Raw genomic sequence first — 25,232 nt, 5'->3', positions numbered from 1 at the left:
GAGGAATCTGAAGGTCTGTGAACCTTCATTGCCTGGACCATTCAGAGGCAAATAGTATCGTGCTTTTGACTTCCGCAACCTGAAAATCCGCTCTTGAGTTACAGCAATGGGCGGGAAAGTGCACTGTAACGTTTTTGACTGGCGCATCATATGAACATTGTCTAGAGAACCGATTTGTCATCTCTTGCAGGCAAATATTTGCCATTATGGGTTTTGCACAGTGGGAAAAAGATCTATTTGTAGTTGTCTTTGAAGAATCGGCTGAGAAGGTCTATAGTCTTAATCATCTGATAGAGACTTCTAGTTGCAGATTCTTTACCTTTGAATTCCCCAGGAGTCCAGCTGGATACAGAAACTTTTGCTGAGCAATACCCCTTATGCGCAACGTCGGGTGGCTCCATTCGGCTCCGCGTGACGTCGTTGGCGTCGTTAGCGTTGGTTATGATGTTGCGGTGCCTATATAGGTGCCGCCCAGGCACGCTGATGTCAGTTCTTTTATTTACGCGCCAGTTAAGCACTGATTCCTGAAGAGCTACCCCTCTGCTGCTTTTTGGCAGGCTTTTTCTTGACTTTTGTCGAATTCTAGGATTTTTCCAATTTCATGTGCGAGGGATGTCTTCAAGGAAGACCAGTTCCAAGCGTGTAGGGCCTGTTCCCGCATGATGTCGGTCACCGATCCCCATTGCGTCTGTCTCTGGTGTCTCGAGCGTGATCACAACTCAAAGTCTTGCTCAGACTGTCACGCCATGGCTCCGAAGACCTTGAGGGAGCCGGCGATGAAGCTCCTCGTGGCCCGACAGTCGACAACATCCAGCGAGACTCTGCAGTGGCCCCGGTCCCGATCGAAGAGGAGGTTGACGCAGGACTGCTCCCAGATCCCAAAATCCTGTTCGTCCCACTTGAGGTCGTCGGGACACTCGGGGAAGAGGCACAAAAAGAAGAAGTCCAAGTGGGCTTCTTCTTCACCTCTGATGTCCTCCATCAACGAAGGAGATAAGGAACACTGACGCTTAAAACATAGTTTCACGGAGCTAGAGCCAGAGTTGACTTCACTCCTTTCCCCCTTTCAGGAAGCCAGAGCTACTCCCGCTCAGATAGAAGAGTTTGACGTGGCCATGCGCTGCGTATTTTGACCCTGCTGGTGAGCCTTAGAGCCCCGCGAGGTCAGAAGGGGCCCAATCGAGTTCAAAACTGTCGGCTTTGGTCTCAGCACCAGTGGGGCCTCAGGGATCCGATCCCGGATCCGGATCGACGCCGGTCGAACCATCACAACCTCCCCTGGCATTGGATACGAAGTCAGTGCCTGTGGCATCGGAAGGTGCCCATCAGTGGCGCTAGCTCCATACTCATACACAGAGCTGTAACGATGTTGCTCGACGCCGATTCCAACGTTAATGGAACCCATAGGTTCTATGTTATTGCCTGAGCACTTTTAAGATGTGCTAGGCTCAGGAGAGGAATTGGAAGGGTCTGGGGACCCACTTGAAAACCAGGATGTCTCTGAGGAGAATTTGGACTGGTATGGGGAACTTGGGGAGGCCAGTGGACTGGACACTTCCCCAGATACTGGCATGCTCTCTCCGCCAACAGTGGCTACGGAAGAGAGGGCATCCTATGTCATGGTGGTAAAGGGCAGCTGAGGTCCTTGGACTAGAGCTGCCCTCTGTGCAGGTGAGGACTAATCTACAGACCAAGGTGGTTCAACCTGGAGCTTCCACTTCTGAACCCTTTTATGCCCTTTAATGAGGCACTTACGGACGTCTTTTTAGGTACATGGTCCAAACCTAGCACAAAGGGCTCCTGTGGATAGGATTATTGCAGGCCGCCATCACCCGGCTTCGGGCAACCCAAAGTTCCTCAGCTAACATCCCATACCCAGAAATTTTATTGGTGCAGGCCTCTATGTCCCAGGGTGCGTTCCCTTCCACCCCTCTAAATAGGGAATCCAACAGGCTGGACGCATTGGGAAAGAGGTTGTTTTCTTCCTCCAGCCTGGCATTGCGGTCTGGGAATACATCATGCTTATTGGGCCGTTTCTTCCATTCCCTTTGGGAGACAGTTGCGTAAGTACTGCCACAAGTCCCGGCGGAGGCCCTGGCTGTACTCTCCCAAGCAGTCAAGGACGGGAGAGAAGCAATACGGTGTGGCCTAGATACTACAGATTCGCTGGGCAGATCGATTTCAATGATGGTAGCCTTGAGGCAACACACCTGGCTTTGAACAACTGGCTTCTCCGGCGATATCCAAGCCAATCTGATGGACATACCCTTTGATAGAACCCTTCTTTTTGGGGAAAAGGCAGACTCGGCCATGGTTAGGTGCAAGGACTCTCGAGCTGAGGCCAAATCCTTGGGCCTCTCCTCCACCCTTCATGGCCAGTCTTCCTTTCGTGGCAACAGAAAGGGTTTACAGCCACGTTAGCCCTATCACAGCCACCATCCCGCACAGACTGCCCAAGCCGTGCGAGGACGTGTACACGGTGCTTTCCAATCCCGGAATTGAGGCCAGAAGTCATCGACCACACTGCCCCAGCAGCCGCAGCCTCCAAGTACTCCTAGGCTGATTCTGCAGGACCACCCTACTCCAGATGCTGGGAGAATTCATCATCATTTCCCCCACTGGAGATCCATAACATCGGACAAGTGGGTCTTGCAGATCGTCCAGGAGGGCTATTCTTTACCTTTCCTTTCTTTTTATCCCCCTTATCTGACAAATCAGGAACGGCTGACGGAGGATCATTTAAAGTTGCTCCAAGAGGAAGTTACATCTCTCTTGGCCAAGGGAGCTATAGAAATGGGCCCAGTTACAGAAGTAGGCAGTGGCTGTTATTCCCTCTAATTTCTGATTCCGAAGAAGAACATGGGGCTATGGCCCAGTTTTGATCTTCAGACCGTCAATCTCTTCCTCAAGAATGAGAAATTCAAAATGCCCAATCTAGCTTAGGTCTTGTCTGCCCTAGACCAAGAAAACTGGATGTGTATTTTCACATCCCCTTCCTACCGGGCCACAGGAGTTACCTGCGGTTCAAGGTAGGCCGCGAGCACTTTCATTTTACTGTGCTCCCCTTCAGCCTCACCAATGCCCCTCGGGTGTTCACCGAGGTGATGGCGGTGGTTGCAGCTCATCTGTGCAGGTTAGCGGTGTCAGTCTTCCCCTACCTCGACGACTAGATGTTGAAGATTTCCCTCCCTCCAGGCAGTTGTCCCCCACCTTCAGACTATGGCAAACCTCCTGCATTTGCTGGGGTTCTCTACAAATGTGCCGAATTCACACTTGACTCCTTCTCAGATGCTCCCTTTCATCGGAGCTTTTCTGAACACAGTGTAGTTTTGGGACTATCATCTCGAGCAGTGAGTCCAGGATATTCAGGCTATGATTCCAATATTTCAGACTCTATCCTGGATTTCGGTGAGACTGACTCTGAGGCTGTTGGGCCTCATGACCTCCTGCATCCTGTTGGTAAAACCCACCAGGTGGAGTATGCAGGCTCTACAGTGGGTCTTGAAGTTCCAATGGGCACAGCATCAAGGTAATCTCACCGACGTGGTTCAGATCTCGGAAGGAACTGCAAAAGATCTGCAGTGGTGGTTAACGAACAGCGAGTGGGTCAACGGCAGACCCCTCTCCCTTCCCCAACCAGATCTCACAGTCGTGCCAGATGCATCACTTCTGGGAAGGGGCAGCCACCTGGCAGAGGTGGAGATCAGGGGACACTGGACTCCAGTGGAGTCAGGGATCCACATAAATTTGTTGGAGCTCCAAGCGATTCGGTTGGCATTGAAAGCATTTCTTCCTTCTGTCATGGCGAAATTAATGCAGGTGTTCACAGACAACACCACTGCCATGTGGTTCTGCAATAAGCAGGGTGGGGTGGCGTCATGGACCCTTTGTCGAGAGGCTCTTCGTCTCTAGACATGACTGGAACAGCAGGGCATAACCCTGGGGGTTCAAAACCTGGCAGGGTCTCTGAACACCAGGACTGACAAACTCAGCCGGCAATGTCTAGCGGATCACGAATAACGTCTCCAGTGGAAGGTGGCGCATGGTCTCTTTCAGCAATGGGGAGAACCTTGGTTAGATTTGTTCACTTCCGAAGAGAACGTGTAGTGTCAGCAGTACTGTGCGCTGGAGACCGGGCCCATGTAATCCTTGTGGCTCTGGACTGGGCTAGGAGAGACTGGTATCTAGAGCTTCTGAGCATGTGCATCGATCCTCCGATCAGGCTTCCCCTTCGGGAGGATCTTCTGTTACAGCAGCAGGGGAGGGTTCTCCACCCGAACCTGTCAACTCTGCACCTCTATGCGTGGATATTGAGTGTCTACAGGTGATAGCTTTTGACCTTCCTCCTGATGTCTGTAACGTTATTCTCAGCAGCCAGGTGACCCTCAACTAAGACGGTATATGCTTGTCGTTGACAAACATTTGTATTATACTGTACAGAAAGGTCTATTGACCCTCTTTCTGCTCCTCTTTCTACTGTCCTTTTGTTCCTTTTGACCCTTGCCCAGCAAGGCTCTGCTTTGGGAACTCTCAAGGGTTACCTTTCTTCCTTGTGTGCTTTTCTGCGGTTGCCAGACCAGCCTTCTCTTTTCAAATCTCCCATTGTACATAGATTTCTAAAAGGGTTGACACCTATTCCCACCTACGCTCTTTCTTATGCTGCAGTGGGACCTTAATTTGGTACTCACCTACCTGATGTGTGCTCCTTTTGAGCTGTTACACAACTGGCCCTTCCGGCTGTTGACCATCAAAACAGCCTTCTTAGTGGTAATCACATCTGCCTGGAGTGTGAGTGAGTTGCAGGCATTATCATGCTCGCATCCTTATCTTATGTCCTTTCCGGACAAGGTGGTGCTTTGCACTCGGGCATTATTTTTGCCAAAGGTTGTGACCCCATTCCATCTGGGTCAGTCCTTCACTTTGCCTACCTTCTTTGCTCCCCTGCATCCCCCTAAAGAAGAGGAGTGTCTCCACCAGCTGGACCCAAAAAGAGCAGTGTCGTTCTACCTAGACCGCACAAAAGTGTTCCCGGTGGATGACCAACTCTTAGTGGGGTACATGGGAGTGAAGAAGGGAAAGGCATTGCAGAAAAGGACTATCTCTTGCTGGGTCATTCTCTGCATCAAGTTCTGTTATGCCTTGGCAAAGAAGCAGCCCCCTGAGGGATTAAGGGCCATTCCACCAGGGGAAAGGCTGTGACTTGTCTCGAGGTGTCGCAGTCCAAGACATCTGTCAGGCAGCAACGTGGGCATCTCTGCACACATTTGCAAAACACTAATGCCTGGAAGGCCAGCTGCGCAAGGACTGGAATTTTGCCCATTTGATCCTGCAGGACTTTTTAATATAGGATCTGAGTCTACAACCCACCGCCGGGATGGTATGGCTCGGGTATCTGATTCAAAGGTAAGGAATCTGCAGATAGAAGTCTCTATCAGATGAACATGTTACTTAACTTCAGTAACGTATTATCTGGTAGAGACTCTATCTAGCTGCAGATTCCTTACAGCCCCACTCATGCCTCCCCGCTTTGCGACTCATATTGTAGAACTAGGGTTGTTTCCCCTTTCAGGGCTCTGCGCTTCTGGCGTGGAAAAAACGAAAAGCACTGATGTACTCGCTCCTGGGTGGCACCTGTATATGCACCGTGATGCCATATCCGATGCTAACGGCTCCGCCGATGTCACGCGGAGCCGAATGGAGCCACCTGACGTCGCGCGCAAGGAGTATTGCTCAGCAAAAGTTTTCGGATCCAGTCTGACACCTGGAAAACTCAAAGGTAAAGAATCTGAAGCTATATAGAGTCTATCAGATAATGCATTACCAAAGGTAAGTAACTTGTTCGACAGGTTCTTAGCAAGATGCACATTTTCTGAGGCTCCACAGTTGTTTGCCTTGCATCACATGAATAAATTTCACCTCAGCTTGTGACAGCTTGAGGATGTCATCGTAGCTGTTCTGTCTTTGAGACGATTGGTTGTCTAGGCATTGTTGAAGTGGTCTTATTATTATTATTAATTTTCTAAGGCGCACAGCTACCCTGAGCTTTTCCGACGTCATCGGACACAACGCTAGAAGAGAGAGAGACACTATTGGTTAAATAACCAAGTTTTTAGGTCTTTACGGAATTTTTTGTAAATAGTTTTGTGCCGGAGTTGTAATGGGAGTGAGTTTCATAGGGAAGGAGCCAAGTAGGAGAAAGACCGGCCACCCATACACAATCGTTTAATCCTGGGGACTTGAAACTTAGTCTAAGCTGATGATCGGAGAAGACGCGTAGGGAGGTAGTAGTGTACCAAGGCGCACAGATACTGTGGTGCTGAACCCAATTTGATCCTGTGCATATAGCATAGGGCCTTAAATTTCACGCGATTCTCCATCCTAAGCCAGTGGCGGTCACGGAGAGATCCTGAGATGAACGCCTTTCTAGGTAACTGGCAAAGCAATCTGGCCGCAGAGTTTGGACAACCTGCAGTTTTCGAACCACCTCCTTGGTGGCTCCTAAATACAGAACGTTGCCTTAGTCAAATCTAGATGTAGTGTCTTATATTGAGTCTCTCATTTGACGCAATAGCAAAGTAGGGAGCCATCAACACCAGGGAAGGTTAAATGTTCCTAGCCATTAGGTAAAGCTATTTTAAGAGATGAGATTTCTCCCAAATATATGATTCTTTGTCTTATTAAGGGAACACCTTTCTTTGCTCTCTCTCTACAGTCGTTCCCAAATGATTTAGTATCTGAATTTAAGTTAATGTTGGCTTTTGATAGCTGATCTGAAGACTGAATTTAAGTTGTGATTCGAAGATCTTATTTTATTTTGATTGGGTCTCTGGCATTGTGAAGCCAAACATTCAGGTACAAATAAATGTAGAACTTTGACACTGCAAGTGGGCCACAACTAATGCCATGAATAAGGAGAAGTTCAGAGGAGCTAAATTGAGCCTGTACTGGGAAGGTGGTTTTCCTATCACAACACAGTGACAGATTGATGCTTCTTTATGATCGGAATGGGGAAGTGAAAATAAACATACTGTACATCGATCATACACATCCAGTCCCCTTCCTTAAGGTGAGGGAGGATTTAATGAACTGCTAGCATGTGCAATATTTCCCCTCCCCCCCAATCCATTTATTGGCTTCCCTTTCCCCCTTTAAAGACTGAGGACAGGTTCTATTGCTCTCTTCATTAGTAAGATGTTGGTGGCCTTGCAGAATTCCACACAAGATATTGTGTGTGGTATGTATATGTCATTTATATATAGCAGAAGCCTAGCCAAAAATCAGAGGAGCACTGTACACAGTCAAAGGCAGCAATACAGTCAGAGTGTGATTAGTGTCGTAACATGTTTATAAAAGCAAATGTTGATTGTGAATGGTGTGGTGATGTTAATACTAATGTAATGGACAGAATAATTGCTTTGAAACAAAGAGAGTATTTATCTCGAAAAATGATAAGCATTCGTCATTGGTAATGTCTCACCCCTCTTCTAGATGTTGCAAAATAAAACCCTCCACCAGATGGAGAGCATAGACAAGTCATTCTGTGCAATTGAATGGAGGAAATCCAGACGAATTGGCGGATTGTGGCTGGTTGGATGATTTTGATCTAGAGCCATGTTTTTATTGGTAGGAGTACCTCTACTGTGGCTATTGCTATTTGCGGATGGTCTTGGTAGCCCTCTGCTGCTGGTAGTATCTGCGGCCTTTGTAACAGTAATGGGATCTGAAGAATTTTATGTGTTCCTCTAAACCCCACTGCTTTAAGGATCTCAGTTTTATCTTTCATGCAAATTATCTCTTCTTCTATATGTTGACTGAATGAAGGAGGGCCAGAAAATGGAAGGTTGTGAATCTTCAATGGAGCATCCAGTTTAAAGGACACCAATCGTAACTAGGATGACCAAGTAATGCTGTGATAATAACTGGAAAACTCCTAAATAGGCAGAGTCAAAGGAGGCATTTATAACCTGACTAGACATCAAAAGGTCTTGCTGCACTAGCTCACAGAAATCGTGTCTTCTTTATTTTACAAAATCATCTGCAAACGTGCGTTGTTTCCCATAGGGATCTGCGTACCACCCTAAGAGGGCCGTAGTGTCCTGGCAGCCTTACAGCACATCTTTTTCCCTATGGCATCCATCCTCATGCTTTTGCTGTTTGGGGAGCAGATGTTTCAAGATCTGAGGCATGACGTTTCCTGACATATAAGACAATTACAGAATCAGGTTTAGGATCTAAGCCAAGTAAGGCTGGGTCTTGTTCTTGATGTCTATATTTCTTCAGTTGATGAGGTTCTGTAGATTTGTTCATGTGTGTTTTCCTCTTCCAGCTCTAACAGACCCAACACTAGAGGAAGTAGGGATCCGGTTGCTTAAAGCTGCATGGTCTTCATAAAACATGAGACTGTGGAATGAGGAATTTCTAGCTCAACATTAATTTCGCAGTACTTCTGGTCAAAACATTGTTGAATGTAGAGTTGGCATTCACAGGGCAAATTGTAACTGGTGACCAGGTATTGGAAGTAGGAGTACATAGAGATAATGTGTCCGAGTCGAATGCAGAAGATCTTGTAGGTGACCTTGAGGGTGAACTTACATATATGCTGCCGATGTTGTTGATTCACCTACAGAAATGTGTCATGAGGACCCAGAGTTGATTGTGGTGTCTCTGTTAATAAGTGTCTCTTCAGTGACTTTCACCGAATAGATTGCCTTTTTCCGATCGACAATATTGAAGTTGATCTAGAAGCCATCACTCTTGGTGTTGGTGGTGGTGTAAGGTGTATAGGCATTAGGCGTGTTTGCAGCAGACCCTCCGGGGGGGCCTTAAAATACAAAGGACCAAGCAGCACCAGTAAGGAAGACTGAGTATGAGACAGTCTGAACCAATTCCTGCGCACTGATGTGCTAGACATTGACTTATGTGATGCCATATGGCATTCGATATTGAATCCCTTGACATCGATAAGTGCCTCACCTTTGAGTGTTGTGCCATCAAATGAGTCAAAGGCGTGAGGTGATAAGAATACTTCACCATCAAAGACTTTACCAATGCCAAGCCATGGTGCTGCTTTGGCATCAAGGTTGAAAGGGATCCAGGTCTGAATAGTGAATATGAAGGCCCAGTCCCATTGGCAAATATCAGTTTCCTTGATGTTGAGCATTTTCTTTTTTCTTCCATCCTAGATTTCTTTTCCTTGGACCTCCCTTTTTGGGAGCCCTTTGGGGCTGATGTTTCTTCATAGTAGAAAAAGATGAAAGAGATGAAAATTGTCAAATTATGTTAAAAAAGTATAGATTCTTGACTTACATTTTTCCTTAGCCAAAGCATATTTATTCTCTATTTACCTTCATTGTACACACATTTAGGCAACAGTTTACCTATTTCATTTGTCCCCAGTATGTCTCCTAAATGACCCCTACCTACCAATACTTTCTTGCTCACATTCTAGATATCAGCACTTCATTTGAAAAAAATACTCTAATCACATCAGCCATTTGACCACTGTGTTTGGCTTAGAAAAGTATGACTCCGGCATGCACAGGGCTCTGTCTAAGACATGCGCTTGGGACATGCAAAAAAAAAGAATGAATGGAACAAGGATTAATTCAGAACGGGAGTTTAAAGACCACATCTTTTTTTGCTTAGACCATACTTATTAACCCTGGGTGGAGTTCGCTGAGTTGCACTACACAAAGCTACGCGAAGTGCAAAAAAAACTCAGTCGCACTACGCGAAGCTCCGCAAGCAGCAGAGTTCGGTAGAAAAATGCCGTTCGCGGTGATTGCATAGTGCCGAATGCTTGTCCGCACTGTGCAATCATTGCGAACAGCACCATGCACAGCGCAAGCTTACCTTTTCTGCCGCTCGAGTAGATTTTTACTCAAGCGGCAGCTTTCTCATCGCGAACGAGCAATTTCTCAACGCGAGCGGTAGCGAGCATACGCGACCACTCGCAATGGGAAACCTGACCCACCGCGTTGAGAAATCTCGCCGGGAGGTTTATTTTCCGCGCTCGCCAACTTGATGTTGGTGATCGCGAACAAGGAAAAATCTCAACGGGAGGTGGATTTTCCTCGCTCGCCAACTTGACTTTGGTGAACGCGAGCGCGGAAAAAACCTCCGCGTAACGTGGAGTGCCAGAAACTCCGCGAGAGGAGCGGAGTTCACCGCCCAGGCTTAATACATATACAATATAAACCCTATAACTAAAAACTCAATACATTATCCCTACCTCCAAATTTAGATTGCAAGAATTGAAGAGACTAATAAGCAAATGTGGGTGTTATCTATCTACCGAAGGTCAGCTGAATATTAAAATGGAATATCATAGAGTCCTGCTTTTAAAGTTCATAATATGCTAAACTTTTCCTTAGTGTGTTTTAAAGGTTTGTCATGTTTATATACAGACCTTTCCGCTCATACATTTTTGCCTTTGGAATGATGCATTCTTAGTCTTGTTTTACAAACATCTGTAAGTGGTATTGTAGGCATTCCAAAGCAGAAACATACTAATAATGAGGTTTTCCTAGCATTAACTCTATACATTTATTTAATTAGGTACTTCCTTCAGACACTGCAGAATCCTCTCCAGAAGATGGTGTCTATGTACATGGATTGTTTTTGGATGGTGCTCGCTGGGACAGGCAGAGGTTAGTAAGATGCATAAACTCTTGTCATTGAGACAGTTGTCAGGTCATCATTTAATTGCGTGTTATCCACATCATGTTGCAAATCATGCCAAAATCCTGGGTTAGGTTTTCCACTGCAATCTGTTTATGCCATGCCAGGAAATATTGTTATTTCTTTCAATTTTGGCAAACAATATGTTCTTTACAGAAGTATTGGGAATATACATTTATATAATAATGCCTCTCTCTAGCATGATTCTGATCATTCCAAGATACACCAACTCCATCATCATTGATTTTTGATATGCCCTCATAAATGTTACTTACTGCTGTCCTTTATAAAGTATGGTAAGTCATTACTCTTCTCTGCCACCATGGTTTACATACTAAAGAATCGCTACTTTATATTGTCCTTCTATATCCGTCAAGGTAAAAGTAACTGATGAAATCCATTCACAGCTCTTCAGTTTGAAACATGTAATGTAGGACTGAATTGCAAATAGCTATCACATTCCCAAAGTCATAAAAGGACTCACTGCCTTTGCTATATGAGGATGGACAATACCTTATACTATATGGAGCGCTTATCTAGCTCTATCAATTACTCTGTAACTTTACTCCATGAGAAATGGTAAGCTCCATTAAAACGTGTTGTGAAAGCGACGCCAAATGAGACAAGAAAAGCAATTACATGGTGTATATAGTTCACCAGAAAGCCCGTATTTGTTAACATCTGTGGTTTTAATTTATAAAGATTTGCAGTCGGATTTTACCATACAAACATAAATGTATGCTGAAGGAAATTTGGTAATTCTGAATAGTCCTGCAGATGCTCATTAACAAAGGGAACCCGATGATAATTGCTAAAATGCCTATCTGAAAGAAACACGTTAGTTAGATTCCTCACCTTAGAATATCCCCAGGCGTCAGACTGGATCCGGAAGATTTTTCGTCAGCAATACCCCTTGCGCGTCGCTAGGCGTCGTCTGCGGCTCCGCGTCCGTCGTCGGCGTCGTGCGCCGGGATGACGTCGTCGGAGTACTTAGACGCCGCCCTCGCGCGCTGACGTCAGTTCTTCTTTTTTCCGCGCCAGTAAGCGCAGATCCGGGAGAGCTACCCCTTTTAGTCTTTTTTGACTAAATCTTTTTGATCATTTTTGATCCTTGTCTGTCGACATCTGGTGCCGGTAGGATGCCTGGGTTCAAGGCTTGTGAAGATTGTCATCGACTGATGTCGGTGACCGATCACCACCGCCGGTGCCTCTACTGCTTAGGCCTCGACCACGACGCGGAGTCGTGCAACGACTGTCAGGCCTTGACTTCGAAGGCTAGGCGGGAGCGGTCCCGCAAGCTTCTCGAGCTTCGCCACTCGGCTCCGCGTCGTGCGCGATCCCGGTCCAGGAGGAGGTCCAAGGATCGCTCGCGGAGCCCGAGCCGACGCCACCATCGATCGTCGGGCTCCAAGTCGTCGGGTAAGTCCAAACACTCAAAGAAGTCCAAGAGGCGACATCGCTCTTCGGACTCCCCTCGCCGGTCGCGCGACTCGGCCGAGGGTCCAAGTGGTTCCACCCCCGCGGCTCCGGCGGAGCCGCAGGTGCCGCGTCCGCCCCCATACCTTCCGGTCCCTGGGACTGACGCGGCGCCGGCGGAGATCAGTGCCTTCCTCTCGGCCATGAGGAGCCTGGCCCCGCCGTCGACGCCCGCTGGCGCGCCTTCGGGCCCCGCGGGCTCGACTGGGCGACCTCGCGTGCCGGCGGCTCCGGCCCCGGCGCCGTCGACGACTCCGGTCTCGACGCCGCAGGTGCCCGCGGGGGCCATGCCTGGGCCCCAGTCGACGCCGGTTGACCTAGTCACTCCTCCACCGGCGCCGACGCCTGAACCACTGACGCCGTCACCGGCGCCGCCGACGCCTGTGACGCCGACGCCCCAGTTTAGCCCTCATCCGGACCCGACGCCGGCACGGCGTCCGCCGACGCCGCATCCGACGCCGCTAGAGACCTACCATCTCTACAGTCCGGTTCCGATCATTCCTCCTGTTTATCAGGAATCGGAAGAAGGGGGCGACTGGGAGGGGTTCGAGGACCCTCTGGCTGTTCAGTCACAGCTTTCTCAGGACTGGGCAGATGAACTGGGGGAGGCCAGCGGGCTGGACACCTCGCCAGACGCTGGATTCACTTCTCCTCCGACCGTGGCTTCGGAGGAGGGTGCAGCATTTTCTGTGGTGCTGCGCAAGGCGGCTGAGGCCCTTGGGCTCGAGTTGCCTGCCGTGGCTGTGAGGACCAACATCCTCACTGAGGTGCTTCAAACCTCAGCAAGCTCCACTGAGCCTCTGCTGCCGTTTAACGAGGCCCTCACTGACGTTCTGCAGGGCACCTGGTCCAAGCCCTCCACAGTTCCTCCTGTGGATAGGAACGTTGCCAGGCGCCACCGCCCTGCTCCGGGCGACCCCAGTTTCCTGTCCCAACACCCCACCCCCGAGAGTCTGGTTATCCAGGCCTCTACTTCCCAATCCTCCTTCCCGACCGCTCCGCCGGACCGGGATTCCAAGAGACTCGAGCAGTTTGGCAAGAAACTGTTCTCGTCCCTTAGTTTGGGCCTGCGGTCCTTAAATACCGCCTGTCTCTTGGACCGTTATTCCCATTCCCTGTGGGGTACGGTGGAGGACGTGCTGCCCCTGTGTCCGGAGGAGGTCCGGACGCGTCTTACCCAGGCTCTGGCCGATGGGAGGGATGCAGCACGGCACGCCATAAGATGTGGGCTTGACACCACGGACTCGCTAGGTCGGGCGATTTCCACCACGGTGGCGCTCCGCCGCCACGCCTGGATGCGGTCCACGTCATTTTCCGGGGATGTCCAGAACACCCTCATGGACATGCCCTTTGATGGCACTCGCCTGTTTGGTGAGAAGGCGGACAGTGCGCTGAACCGCTTTAAGGACTCCCGGGCTACGGCCAAGTCCTTGGGCCTCTCGGCTCCGCGGGCGCACACCTCCGCTTTTCGTCCCTTTCGTGGCCAAGGAAGGGGCGCCTCCTCACGTTCGCAAAGCCACCAGCCGCAGAACCAACCTGCGCGCGGTCGTGGACGTGGCTTCCGCCGTGGCGGAAATGGAGGCCGACGTGGTCAGCCCACATCCACCCCGGCAGCATCCGCCTCAAAGCCTTCCTAGTCCGAGCTTTCAGGCCCATACCACGCCAGTGGGCGGCAGAGTTCGCCATCACCTACTCCACTGGCGGTCCATAACATCGGACAGGTGGGTGCTGCAAATCGTCCGAAGGGGCTACTCCCTCCCCTTCGAGACGACCCCTCCAGCCATGCCACCGCAGCACCACCGTATCTCGGGGGATCATTTGGATCTTCTCCGCGAGGAAGTTTCGGCTCTCTTGGCCAAGGGGGCCGTCGAGCGCGTTCCGAGTCCAGAAGTAGGTCGTGGTTGTTATTCCCACTACTTTCTGGTTCCCAAGAAGGGCAAGGGGGGCCTGCGCCCTATCTTGGACCTCCGGAACGTCAATGCCTTCCTCCGAAAGGAAAGGTTCAAGATGCTAACGTTGGCTCAGGTTTTAGCTGCCCTAGACCCTGGAGACTGGATGGTAGCGTTGGACTTGCAGGACGCATATTTCCATATCCCCGTCCTGCCGGCCCACCGGCGTTACCTGCGGTTCACGGTGGGCCAAGAGCACTTTCAGTTTACCGTGCTCCCCTTCGGCCTCACCAGTGCCCCTCGGGTGTTCACGAAAGTGATGGCGGTGGTCGCAGCTCATCTGCGCAGATCAGGGGTCCCAGTCTTCCCCTATCTCGACGACTGGTTGTTGAAGGCGGGCTCGCCCCAGGCAGTCGTCTCCCACCTCCAGACTACGGCGGATCTCCTGCATTTGCTGGGGTTTTCCATCAACGTGCCGAAGTCACACTTGAGTCCCTCTCAGAAGCTCCTCTTCATCGGAGCGGTTCTCGATTCGGCGCAGTTCCGGGTCCATCCACCGGAACAGCGGGTCCGGGATATACAGGCCCTGATTCCCATCTTTCGGCCTCTATCCCGGGTTTCGGTCAGGTTAGTGTTGCGGCTTCTGGGGCTGATGGCCTCCTGCATCCTACTAGTGCATCACGCCAGGCGGCGCATGCGGGCTCTGCAGTGGGACCTGAAGTTTCAGTGGGCCCAGCATCACGGCAACCTGTCCGACCATGTCTTGATCTCGGAGGGTACTGCACAGCAGTTGCAGTGGTGGCTCACGGACCGCGAGTGGGTCAAGGGCAAGAGCCTCTCCCTTCCCCAACCGGAGCATGTCGTAGTGACGGATGCGTCCCTCTTGGGATGGGGTGGCCATATGGGAGAGGCGGAGATCAGAGGCCTCTGGTCTCCGGCGGAGTCTTGTCTCCACATCAACCTGTTGGAGTTGAGAGCGATCCGGCTTGCACTGAAAGCCTTCCTTCCCTCTGTCAGGGGAAGTGTCGTGCAGGTGTTCACGGACAACACCACCGCCATGTGGTACTGCAACAAACAGGGCGGGGTGGGGTCGTGGACCCTTTGTCAGGAGGCTCTGCGCCTCTGGACATGGCTGGAACACCAGGGCGTCACCCTGGTGGTTCAACATCTGGCGGGCTCTCTGAACGCCAGAGCAGACGAACTCAGCCGCCGGTGCATGATGGATCACGAATGGCGTCTGAACTCCGAAGTGGTGCAAGGCCTCTTTCAGCAGTGGGGAGAGCCTTGGTTAGATCTATTCGCCACCGAAGAGAACGCGCAATGTCAGCAGTTCTGCGCGTTGGAATTTCCAAGGCGGCACTCGCTCGGCGACGCTTTTCGTCACGAGTGGAGTTGCGGTCTGTTGTACGCCTTTCCGCCTATACCACTTCTGCCCAGAGTGCTGAAGAAAATCAGGCACGACCGGGCCCAAGTCATCTTGGTGGCTCCGGATTGGGCACGAAGATACTGGTATCCCGAGCTACTCAGTCTGTTGACCGATCCCCCGATACGTCTGCCCCTTCGGGAGGATCTTCTGTCGCAGCAGCAGGGGACGGTCCTCCACCCGAACCTGTCCAGCCTCCACCTCCATGCGTGGAGATTGAGCGGCGGCAGTTGATGCCATTTGACTTGCCTCCTGAAGTCTGTGATATCATTCTGGCAGCCAGGCGTCCCTCCACAAAGTCGGTATACGCCTGCCGGTGGAACAAATTTGTGGCATGGTGCACAGCAAAGGCTGTGGATCCCCTTTCCGCCCCTCTTTCTGAGGTTCTCCTCTTCCTTCTTTCTCTTGCCCGGCAGGGCTCTGCCCTGGGCACCCTGAAAGGTTATCTTGCTGCCATCTCCGCCTTCTTGCGGCTTCCTGATCAGCCTTCTCTTTTCAAGTCCCCTGTGGTTACACGCTTTCTCAAAGGCATTACACACACGTTTCCTCCTGTCCCTTTTGTAATGCCTCAGTGGGACTTGAATCTGGTTTTGACATTCCTGATGTGCGCTCCCTTTGAGCCTCTTCACAATTGCCCTCTTCGTCTTCTAACTCTAAAGACTGCTTTTCTGGTAGCCATCACCTCGGCTAGACGGGTGAGTGAGCTCCAGGCTTTATCTTCAAAGCCTCCTTTTCTATCTGTTCATCCGGACAAGGTTGTCCTTCGGCCTCGTCCCTCCTTTCTTCCTAAAGTGGTGACTCCATTTCACCTTGGGCAGTCTGTCACCTTGCCCACCTTCTTTCCGCCTCCGCATCCTTCCAAAGAGGAAGAGAGGCTCCACCGTCTGGACCCAAAACGTGCGCTCTCCTTCTATCTGGACCGCACAAAACAGTTCCGGGTGGACGACCAGCTTTTTGTTGGGTACGTGGGCGCTAAGAAGGGAAAAGCTGTGCACAAACGAACCATCTCTCGGTGGGTCGTTTTGTGTATCAAAATCTGCTATTCCTTGGCTAAAAAGGACCCTCCTGTTGGGCTGCGCGCCCATTCTACTCGGGCCACAGCGGCTACTACTGCCTTGGGACGGGGAGTCCCTTTGCAGGACATCTGTCAGGCGGCGACGTGGGCTTCGCTACACACGTTTGCCAGGCATTATTGCCTTGACAGCCAAGTCCGGAGGGATGGCTTCTTTGGCCGTTCTGTCCTCCAAGACTTTCTGGTGTGATCTTGGTTCGCAGACCCACCACCGGGGATGGTATTGCTTGGGTATCTATTCTAAGGTGAGGAATCTAACTAACGTGTTTCTTTCAGATGAACAAGTTACTTACCTTCGGTAACGATGTATCTGTAAGAAACATTAGTTAGTTAGATTCCTCACCGACCCTCCCATCCTCCCCGTTCTGCGAACTGACATCTAGGGTTAAGGTTGTCCTTTCAGGCCCCTAGATTTTATTTTTGGCACCAGTGTCGGTCTTTGCATGGCTCTGCGTTCCTGGCGCGGAAGGCTATGTACAAGAACTGACGTCAGCGCGCGAGGGCGGCGTCTAAGTACTCCGACGACGTCATCCCGGCGCACGACGCCGACGACGGACGCGGAGCCGCAGACGACGCCTAGCGACGCGCAAGGGGTATTGCTGACGAAAAATCTTCCGGATCCAGTCTGACGCCTGGGGATATTCTAAGGTGAGGAATCTAACTAACTAATGTTTCTTACAGATACATCGTTACCGAAGGTAAGTAACTTGTTCTTTAAAGATGCACATGCCATAAATGCTTTGTGCATCACTGTTTTATGCAAGTCTGCAGTGCTCCAGTCATTAAAAAATGTACTCTAGAACAAAACAAAGTGAATTATGCCATAATAATTTTTTATATAAGAGTTCTAAAAGCTTATCTGTTGACATGGCGATCTATGATTTCATACACAGAAATGAGGCAGTATGTAAAGTTAGATTGTATGTTGTTGGATTAGGCATGTTATGCGCTCTCCAACTGCTCTTTACATGCACCAGCATATTGTATGTAGTATATATGGAGGATGTGTGCATTTGTATTTTAATGTTTTTTTCTTATTGTTTCCTCACGTGGAACATGTTTTTTTTATTTGGAGAAAATCCTTCCCATGTGCTGCCGGAAAATATGTGGAGGCTGTGACTGTTGCACATCAAACTTGCAATGCAGTGCTTTATGCAGTAAATTAAAGTGAGAAAACTGGGTGTGGAAACTACTGGGAATGTCTGTGAGTACCCACAAAGTTATGACTCTGTGGTTCTTCACCACATTTCCAATAGTCATTCCACTGAGAACACACATTTTCCTATCTCTGTTTTAAATATGCAAATTATTCAAAAATAATAATTTGTGCTGGTTACCCTTTATTATTATTTTTGCACGCCTACGTATAGCTTAGGTCCACATATGTTTGTGAATCCAGTGGCTGAAAAGCATCTAGAAAAGAAAAACTGCATTGCTCTTTTTTCATTACATATTTCATTCTGTGCATTTATTTAAAACATTTATAAATACTTTAATTATCTGACTCTCAATAACCCATGGAAATTGTCTATACCTGTCTTGACTACGTAAGTGTTTATTTAAAAGCTCTAAATGGATCAGCTGGTGGTATTAAAACTATTGGCCTACAATACACAGATAGCCCAATAGCCTCTGGCTACTGAGTCCCCAGAGAAGCAGGAATTGGTTTTGTGGATTCACGACGAATATAAAATACTTTAACATTAAATCAAAATTATTTATATAAATGACTGAAAAATAAATTGGTCAGTCTGCCAACAGAGGTCTATGGGTACATTTTCAATTGGAAATTAACTTACACTGGCTATTTAGGGATGGCTGAATTATTATCTGCAGCAAAAGATGGCCACAGATTAAGACCTGTCACAGCCCTTATAATGTGGCTCGAAGGATAGCAAAAATAATCCCACCTTCTCCCATTAGAGGTGTTCCCACTCCCTGTATCAGTCTCCAGAAGAGTAGGGAGCACCTGTTTCAAAAACGGAAGGAGGGGATGATGGATTAGAGAGAGAGAGAGAGAGAGAGAGAGATAGTAAATCACCCTTTTCCAGCATATAGTCTGTATGCTAGACTGGACAAAGGCACAATATGACTCTCTTTCAAGAAGGAAAAACAGAAGACAGTGACTATTGAATTACGGAATCGAAATTATATAATATGTATGTATGATGTCGAAAGTGTGATGCAGCATTGCTGGTTTGAGAGGAGACGTTACTGTAAGTAGCCCAAGGCAAACCATCAAACATACCCAAGTTGCCCGAGAACTGTAGATGAGATGCCCACCTCTCTACCTGAAGGTAGAATAGTAGTCACCAAACCTAATGGGAAATCCGTGGCAAGTGCCAAGTTGTCAAAGCTTAATTGCACTGGAACTCAGAGGTAATTGTAAAACAACAGCGGAGTTGAAACACTAAGTTCATTCCACGACAAAACGAGGGTCAATATAAAGTGTAGGGAAGAGGGAAACTGAGTGCACTGATACAAGGAAAAGCAACAATAGTGGGGCAACAAAGAAACTGAAGCAAACTATAGTGTCAAGCAAGAAAGAATCAGTATAGTCGATGTTGCCAAACACAGTTTTGGACATCCAGTAACTCTTTGTAGCTCTCAGCCCTCTCTGGCTTGGACGTCGTATCTCAGTCCTTAGATGACTAGTGCTGCACCTCATCAGAAAGACTTTGTCCTCAAGTGTTGTTGTCTCCACTAGCCATCTCCAGTTTCCTCGATGTGGTACGTATCTTGACTCTCTTATGTGAGTTCTTATGTCGAAACCTGACATTGCCCTGGTAGGAGGCTGGCTTAGTATATGGTGCACACTTATTTAAGTGAAGCACCTTGCACTAATCCAGACAATCCTTATGGTCATTTTAGCGGTCTTAGACAACCATAGAATGCTCTGTAAGTGGTAGCTGTGGAGAGCAGCCTTCAAGCTTAGTCCAAAAGGAGTGTTAAGCAGCTTGTTTTACCAGAACTAATCATATAATGTAGGCTAAGTGAAAAAAAAAACACAGAGTGTAGTAAAAAAAAATAGTTAATATTATACACGCTCAAAAACACATTGGTATACCTCCTACCTGGAGATATCAACACCATACACAATATTTGAAACGGAGAACAGGTAAGCAGCACAAATACACAGTGGTCTCCAGGGGGAGACCAAACCATATACTAAATAAGTGGAATGCGAACTGTAACTGAAGTGGGGACTTGGACCAGAAGACTCAGAAGAGCTGGGGACACAAGGAACCACCCAAGGTAAGTACCCCGGAACCACCCGGAGGCTGTGTGCAGAGTGGAAACACAGCAATTTACTCAATGCAAGTCAATAGGAAAGTCGCATTGCAGTTTTCAAGAAGAAGGACCCTTCCCAGAGGACCCTGAAGAAACCCCGTGGAAGATGGATGGTTGGAGAGTCACCCCACCCATGGATACCCCAGGAACCAGGATACCTACACCAGGGAAGCCGGGTGCATAGGTGCGAAGTGACGTCGGAAACTGCCGTAGACCACAATGGAGGGCTTCAGTGAAGAGCCCACTGGCGAAGAAGGTGTAAGAGTCCGGTGGAATCCAAGGCTGGAATATTGAAGAGGAGTATCTGCAAGCATAGGAGACAGGGTCTATGCCACTTGGGAGTGATCAGGAAGCACGGAAGACCAATGACCACCGATGACGGAAGATGCAGCAAAGTTGACTGTGACCTTGTTGCTACAGCTGTGAGGACCAGGCGGCACTGTGGAAGACTAGGAGCTTTTCACAAGCTGACACGCATCCAAAGTCAAGAACCGACAAGCCTTGGCAGCAGCTACAGATGAAGGACATGCAATGACGGGACGAGCAAGGTCCAAGGGACTCACCAAGTGCAAGAGAGTCAGAGCAGGCCCTGAGCAAACAGGGGAGCCCACTGGAGCCAAAGAAGACCCTCAAAAGGACCCACAGGCCGAAGGCACAGGAGTTGCAAGAGGTCTTCCAGCAACTCACCAAAGATGCAGGCCCATGGTGCAGAGGATACGGTGAGGAGGAAGATCTTGGCAGGAAGAGATGCTGGAGCTTCTTGGAGCCCGAAGATCTCTGGAGAAGAGAGTCAACAAACCTTGCTAAACAGCAAGTCAACGCTGTGCACAGGGGTGCTGTTCCAGCGGGTCCGACAAGGGATACTGGCTTCAAACTTGCTGAGAAGACAGTGCAGGCCTCAAGAAAAGAAAAGAACCACAACCTGTGTTGCTGGGCCTTTCGAAGTCCGGAGGGGGTCAGGAGCAGCAGACTGTCAGCTTGGTTGAGGTGTCTGCAGATGCAATGGAGTGACTCCTTCACGCAGAAGACTGGCAGGACGACAAGACTATGTGCATCAAGAGTCTTCTTAGATGGAGGAGGAGCCTAGCGCGCATCCAAGATGGTCGCGTGAGCACAGGGCTCCCCGGACCCTTTCTGCTCCTCGGAATATATCCTGAGACTATCCTGATTTGGTGTATGGAATCTGGGAGATGAAGACCAGCTGAACATATATCTCTTTTCAAAACTCTAATCGGACCTGGGAATCCTGAGTTGTCGTCGTCGGAACTTTTGGGACCCACCCGACGGAGGTGGCCGGGGTGAAGGTGACCCGTGGGGCCGGGCTGCAATTGAACAACAGCGGCCTCAGCGCGGTGCCAGTTACCGATTCAGCACTTTCGGTTTCGGTTTTGGCCTTCAGGAGATCAGCTGGCGTGCGTGCTCAAGGTGGCGAGGTGCCTCCTGGGCCTCTGCCCGAGGCTTGCTTCCATTTGCTACTGGTGGGCCTAACGCCTCCGACCCCTACACCGACAGTTTGTGGTCCTTTCGCTGGCGCCCGCACACCCCTTGATCGGAGGTCCCATTGAGAGACTGCGCTCACATGGCGGGCAAAGGGGGTCCGGAGGGGCGCAAGACCAAGGCTTCACTGCGCGGGGGAGCGGTCCAGAGCAACAACATGGACCGCTATACCCAGGGCAGGGGGTCCCCTGGCGCTGCTGGCCTCTCCCCGGATGCTGCAGGGGGAGGCACGACCGTCTCTGCGGAACCTTCCCTACAGGACATTATGGGCGCCATCGAGGGCATCAGGGAAACTATCGCGACGCAATATGAGGCCCTGGCCCGTAAGATCGACACTGTCGCGATCGACGTCACCCTGATTCGGGCCGACCTCTCTAAAACCAACGAGAAGGTCCAGGCCCTTGATACACGGACCTCCACCCTGGGTGCGGAGGTGTCGGATCTGCGGGCCGCGCTTGGGGACATTAGAGTGGTCAACGACCATATGGCCCGGCGGCTTGAGGACTTCGAGGGACGGGCCCGACGCAACAATATCCGCATCATTGGGGTACCGGAGTCCTCCGACAGCCGCCCGGTGGACCTCGTGGTCGAGGAACTCATCCTGCAACAGCTGTCCCCGGTTGGCCTAAGCAAATTCTTCGCTGTGGAGCGGGCCCATCGAGTTCCGGGCGGCCGGCCGCGGCCGGGGGCCCCCCCGAGGCCTATCGTGGCTAAACTGTTCCACTACAGGGACCGCGATGCTATTCTGCAGGCTTCACGGACCCGTGGCCCGGTCCGCTACGAGAACTCGACCATCAACTTCTATCCGGACTTCACGCAACTGGTCCAGAAACAGCGGATGGGATTCCAAGGGGTGAAGCGCCGTCTCCGCGAGCTAGGCCTGAAGTACTCGATGATCTACCCGGCGAAACTTCGAGTGGAGCATGGAGAGCGGACAGTCTTTTTTGACTCTCCTGTGGCCGCAAGTGACTGGCTGGACTCGCTGCCGGACGGGGGTGGCCGGCCCGGGCCCTCGGGGGGCACCGCAGGTGACGGGTCCCCTTAGACAGACCTTTGGTCCTTGCTTTTGCGGTTTTGCACTGTACAGTTGGGTCTTACTTCTTTTGCATACTGTGTCTTACCAGGACCCGTGAGGGGTGCGGGCGGGTTCGGGTCCCTTTCCTCCTCCGGGGTCTTTTTGTAGAATGGGGTTAGTGGGGCGACAGGCACACTGCAAGTTGGGGGGGGTCTTTGGCCCGCAGGGGTGCAGGGTGGGGGGCGTTGGACTTGGGGTGGGGTTGGGGGGGAAGAGGGGTTGTTTAGTTGTGTGTTTTTTGTTTACAGGGCGAGGTATTGATTTTTATCCATATTTGGGAGCAGTGCTGCGGGCTGGGGGCCTCCTGATCTATTGGAGGGGATGGGGGGAGACGGGTTGAGGCTTATGTCATGGAACGTCAATGGGTTGGGGGACCGTATTAAGCGGGGTGTTGTACTGCAATATTTGCGTCGTTTGACTCCTGATGTGGTGTTTCTCCAGGAGACGCATTTGGTCGGCAATGTCTGCCATGCGATGAACAGGGGGGGATACCGCCTCGTAGCCCATTCTGGTTTCACAACTGGCTCCAGGGGGGTGGGCATTCTCCTGCGAACCTCCCTTCCGGTGGAGATCACGAGGATAGTCTCGGATGACAGAGGGCGTTATGTGTGTTTGATTGGGAGGTGGGAGGGGCAGCCCCTTGCCCTGGTTTCAGTCTACGTCCCCCCGGGCCTCCAGAACTCCACCTTTACTGACTTGGGTCGAATGCTGCTTGACCTTCCGGACGGCCTCCTGCTCATGGGCGGGGACTTTAATTCTGTGGTTTCGGGTGAACTGGATCGTCACCCACCGAGGACCCTCCCCGCTGCCCAGTCATGGCTGGGTGGGATGTTGGAGACCTTCGGCTTGGTGGATAGTTGGAGACTAATGCATCCGACCCAGTGCCAGTTCACCTTTCATTCGGGGGCGCATGGGAGTCTCTCCAGGTTAGACTACTTCCTTATGCCCGCGGCGCAGACTGGTCGGATTCGAGAGGTCAGACACCTGGCGCGTGGTATCTCCGACCATTCTCCGCTGTGGCTTCTCTTTGACACCGGGTCGCGGTCCGCAGGGCGGATAGCTCCCATTAACCCCTGGTACCTGCGGGACCCTGTGACTCGTGACAGCCTGGTTAAGGCCATGGACCAATACTTCAGTGAAAACGAGGGGTCGGTGTCGTCTGCGTTGTCCCTTTGGGAAGCCTTTAAAACTGTTATACGCGGACACGCCCTCGCCCAGATAGTGGTGGCCAAGAAGGTTAGGAGCGAGGCGGTGGTGAAGCTGGAGACTGACATCTCGGGGCTGGAGTCGGCCTTGGAGGCGAATGTTACTCCGGACGGGCTACATGCCCTTAGCCTGAAACAGTTCGAATATAGGTCCCTGGTCACTGACGCGGCCAAAACTATGTATAGGGAGCAGCAGGGCCGATTGTATGACGCGGGGGACAAGGCGGGAAAGCTGATTGCGTGGCTGGACAAAAAGGAGAGAGTGAATCGTGTGGTCCCCGAGTTGCGTGCTGCGGATGGTGTGTGTGTGACTGAGCCGGATGAGATTGTGGAATGCTTCGCTGACCACCTCCGGGCGGTGTACTCCCCGGTGACTGACAGGGATGAGGATGACTCTCGCCTCCTACTGAGAGATATTGCTCTGCCCGGCCTGTCCGTTGAGGACCGGGAGCGGCTGGACGCCCCCTTATCGTCGGATGAAATAGCGACCGCGATTCGTTCCCTTCGCTCGGGCAAGGCTATGGGTCCTAACGGTCTGCCCATTGAACTATACAAATTGCGTCCTGATAAGCTTGCGCCCTTCCTCAGCCGCATGTTCCGCGACTCTCTTGCGGCGGGTTCCCTTCCGGCCGACCAGCGCTTGGCCACTATAGTCGTTATCCCCAAGGAGGGCAAGCCGCGTGACCGCTGTACTTCTTACCGGCCTATTTCACTGCTCAATGCGGAGCCTAAAATCCTGGCGAAAGTCCTGGCCAATCGATTGTTGAGTGTCGTGTGCGACCTTATTCATCCGGACCAATGCGGCTTTATCCCGCACCGCAACACCGCTCTTAACTTGCGGCGTCTGCACGGTGTCCTCGCCAGGGCGGAGTTCCTCTCCGCACCGGCCGTGCTGGTTTCTTTGGATGCCACGATGGCATTTGACACTATTGAGTGGCCATTCCTCTGGGCCGTCTTGGATAAATTCGGCTTTGGAGAGGGATTTATTGGCTGGGTGAGGCTCCTTTACGCGGGACCCATGGCTCAAGTGGTGGTGAATGGGCGGGTCTCTCGGCCCTTTGCCCTCGGCAGGGGCACGAGGCAGGGGTGCCCGTTGTCCCCGTTGCTTTTTGCTCTCGCCCTGGAGCCACTCGCTGCCTGGCTCCGTTGGCTTAGAGGGATCCGGTGGGGCCCGGGCTTCGAAGATCGGGTCTCGCTGTATGCGGACGACATTCTCCTGTATCTCACCTCACCGCGGCAGTCACTCAACGTCCTCTTTGACGTTCTGACCTCCTTTGGGAACAATTCGGGTCTCACGATCAATTGGTCTAAATCCTGCGTTTATCCCATCTCTGGTGGTCCGCCTCTCCTGCCGCCTCGGCTCCCAATTCAAATATCTCTGAGCGGCTTCAAGTACCTGGGGATATACGTTTCGCTGGACCCGGTGGCTCGCTATGAGCAGAATCTCCTGCGTCCACTTCGGCGACTGCGTGAGGACACGGCCCGATGGTGCAGGCTGCCCCTGTCCCCGCTGGGTCGGGCCGCGCTGTTTAAAATGATGTCCCTTCCCAGGTTCCTCTATGCACTCCAGAACTCCTTCGACGTTATCCCGGTGGCCTACTTTCGGGAGGTGGAGAGCCTGCAG

At 51.0% G+C, this 25,232-nt stretch overlaps 1 protein-coding gene across 1 annotated transcript in view; it reads left to right on the top strand.

Annotated features, from left to right (window-relative positions):
• The window catches only part of DNAH12 (dynein axonemal heavy chain 12), a 1,449,067-nt gene that overhangs the window by 1,409,124 nt on the left and 14,711 nt on the right, over window positions 1-25,232 (top strand). The window contains exon 73 of the mRNA XM_085624669.1: window positions 10,558-10,649. Coding sequence (XP_085480795.1) covers window positions 10,558-10,649 — 92 coding nt within the window. The remainder of the gene's footprint in view (window positions 1-10,557; window positions 10,650-25,232) is intronic.

The sequence above is a fragment of the Triturus cristatus genome, chromosome 9 (genome assembly GCF_964204655.1).
Source record: "Triturus cristatus chromosome 9, aTriCri1.1, whole genome shotgun sequence".
Classification (NCBI taxonomy): domain Eukaryota; kingdom Metazoa; phylum Chordata; class Amphibia; order Caudata; family Salamandridae; genus Triturus; species Triturus cristatus.
The sequence above is the reverse complement of the archived record's forward strand: the minus strand, read 5'-3'. Positions and strand labels throughout refer to the sequence as shown.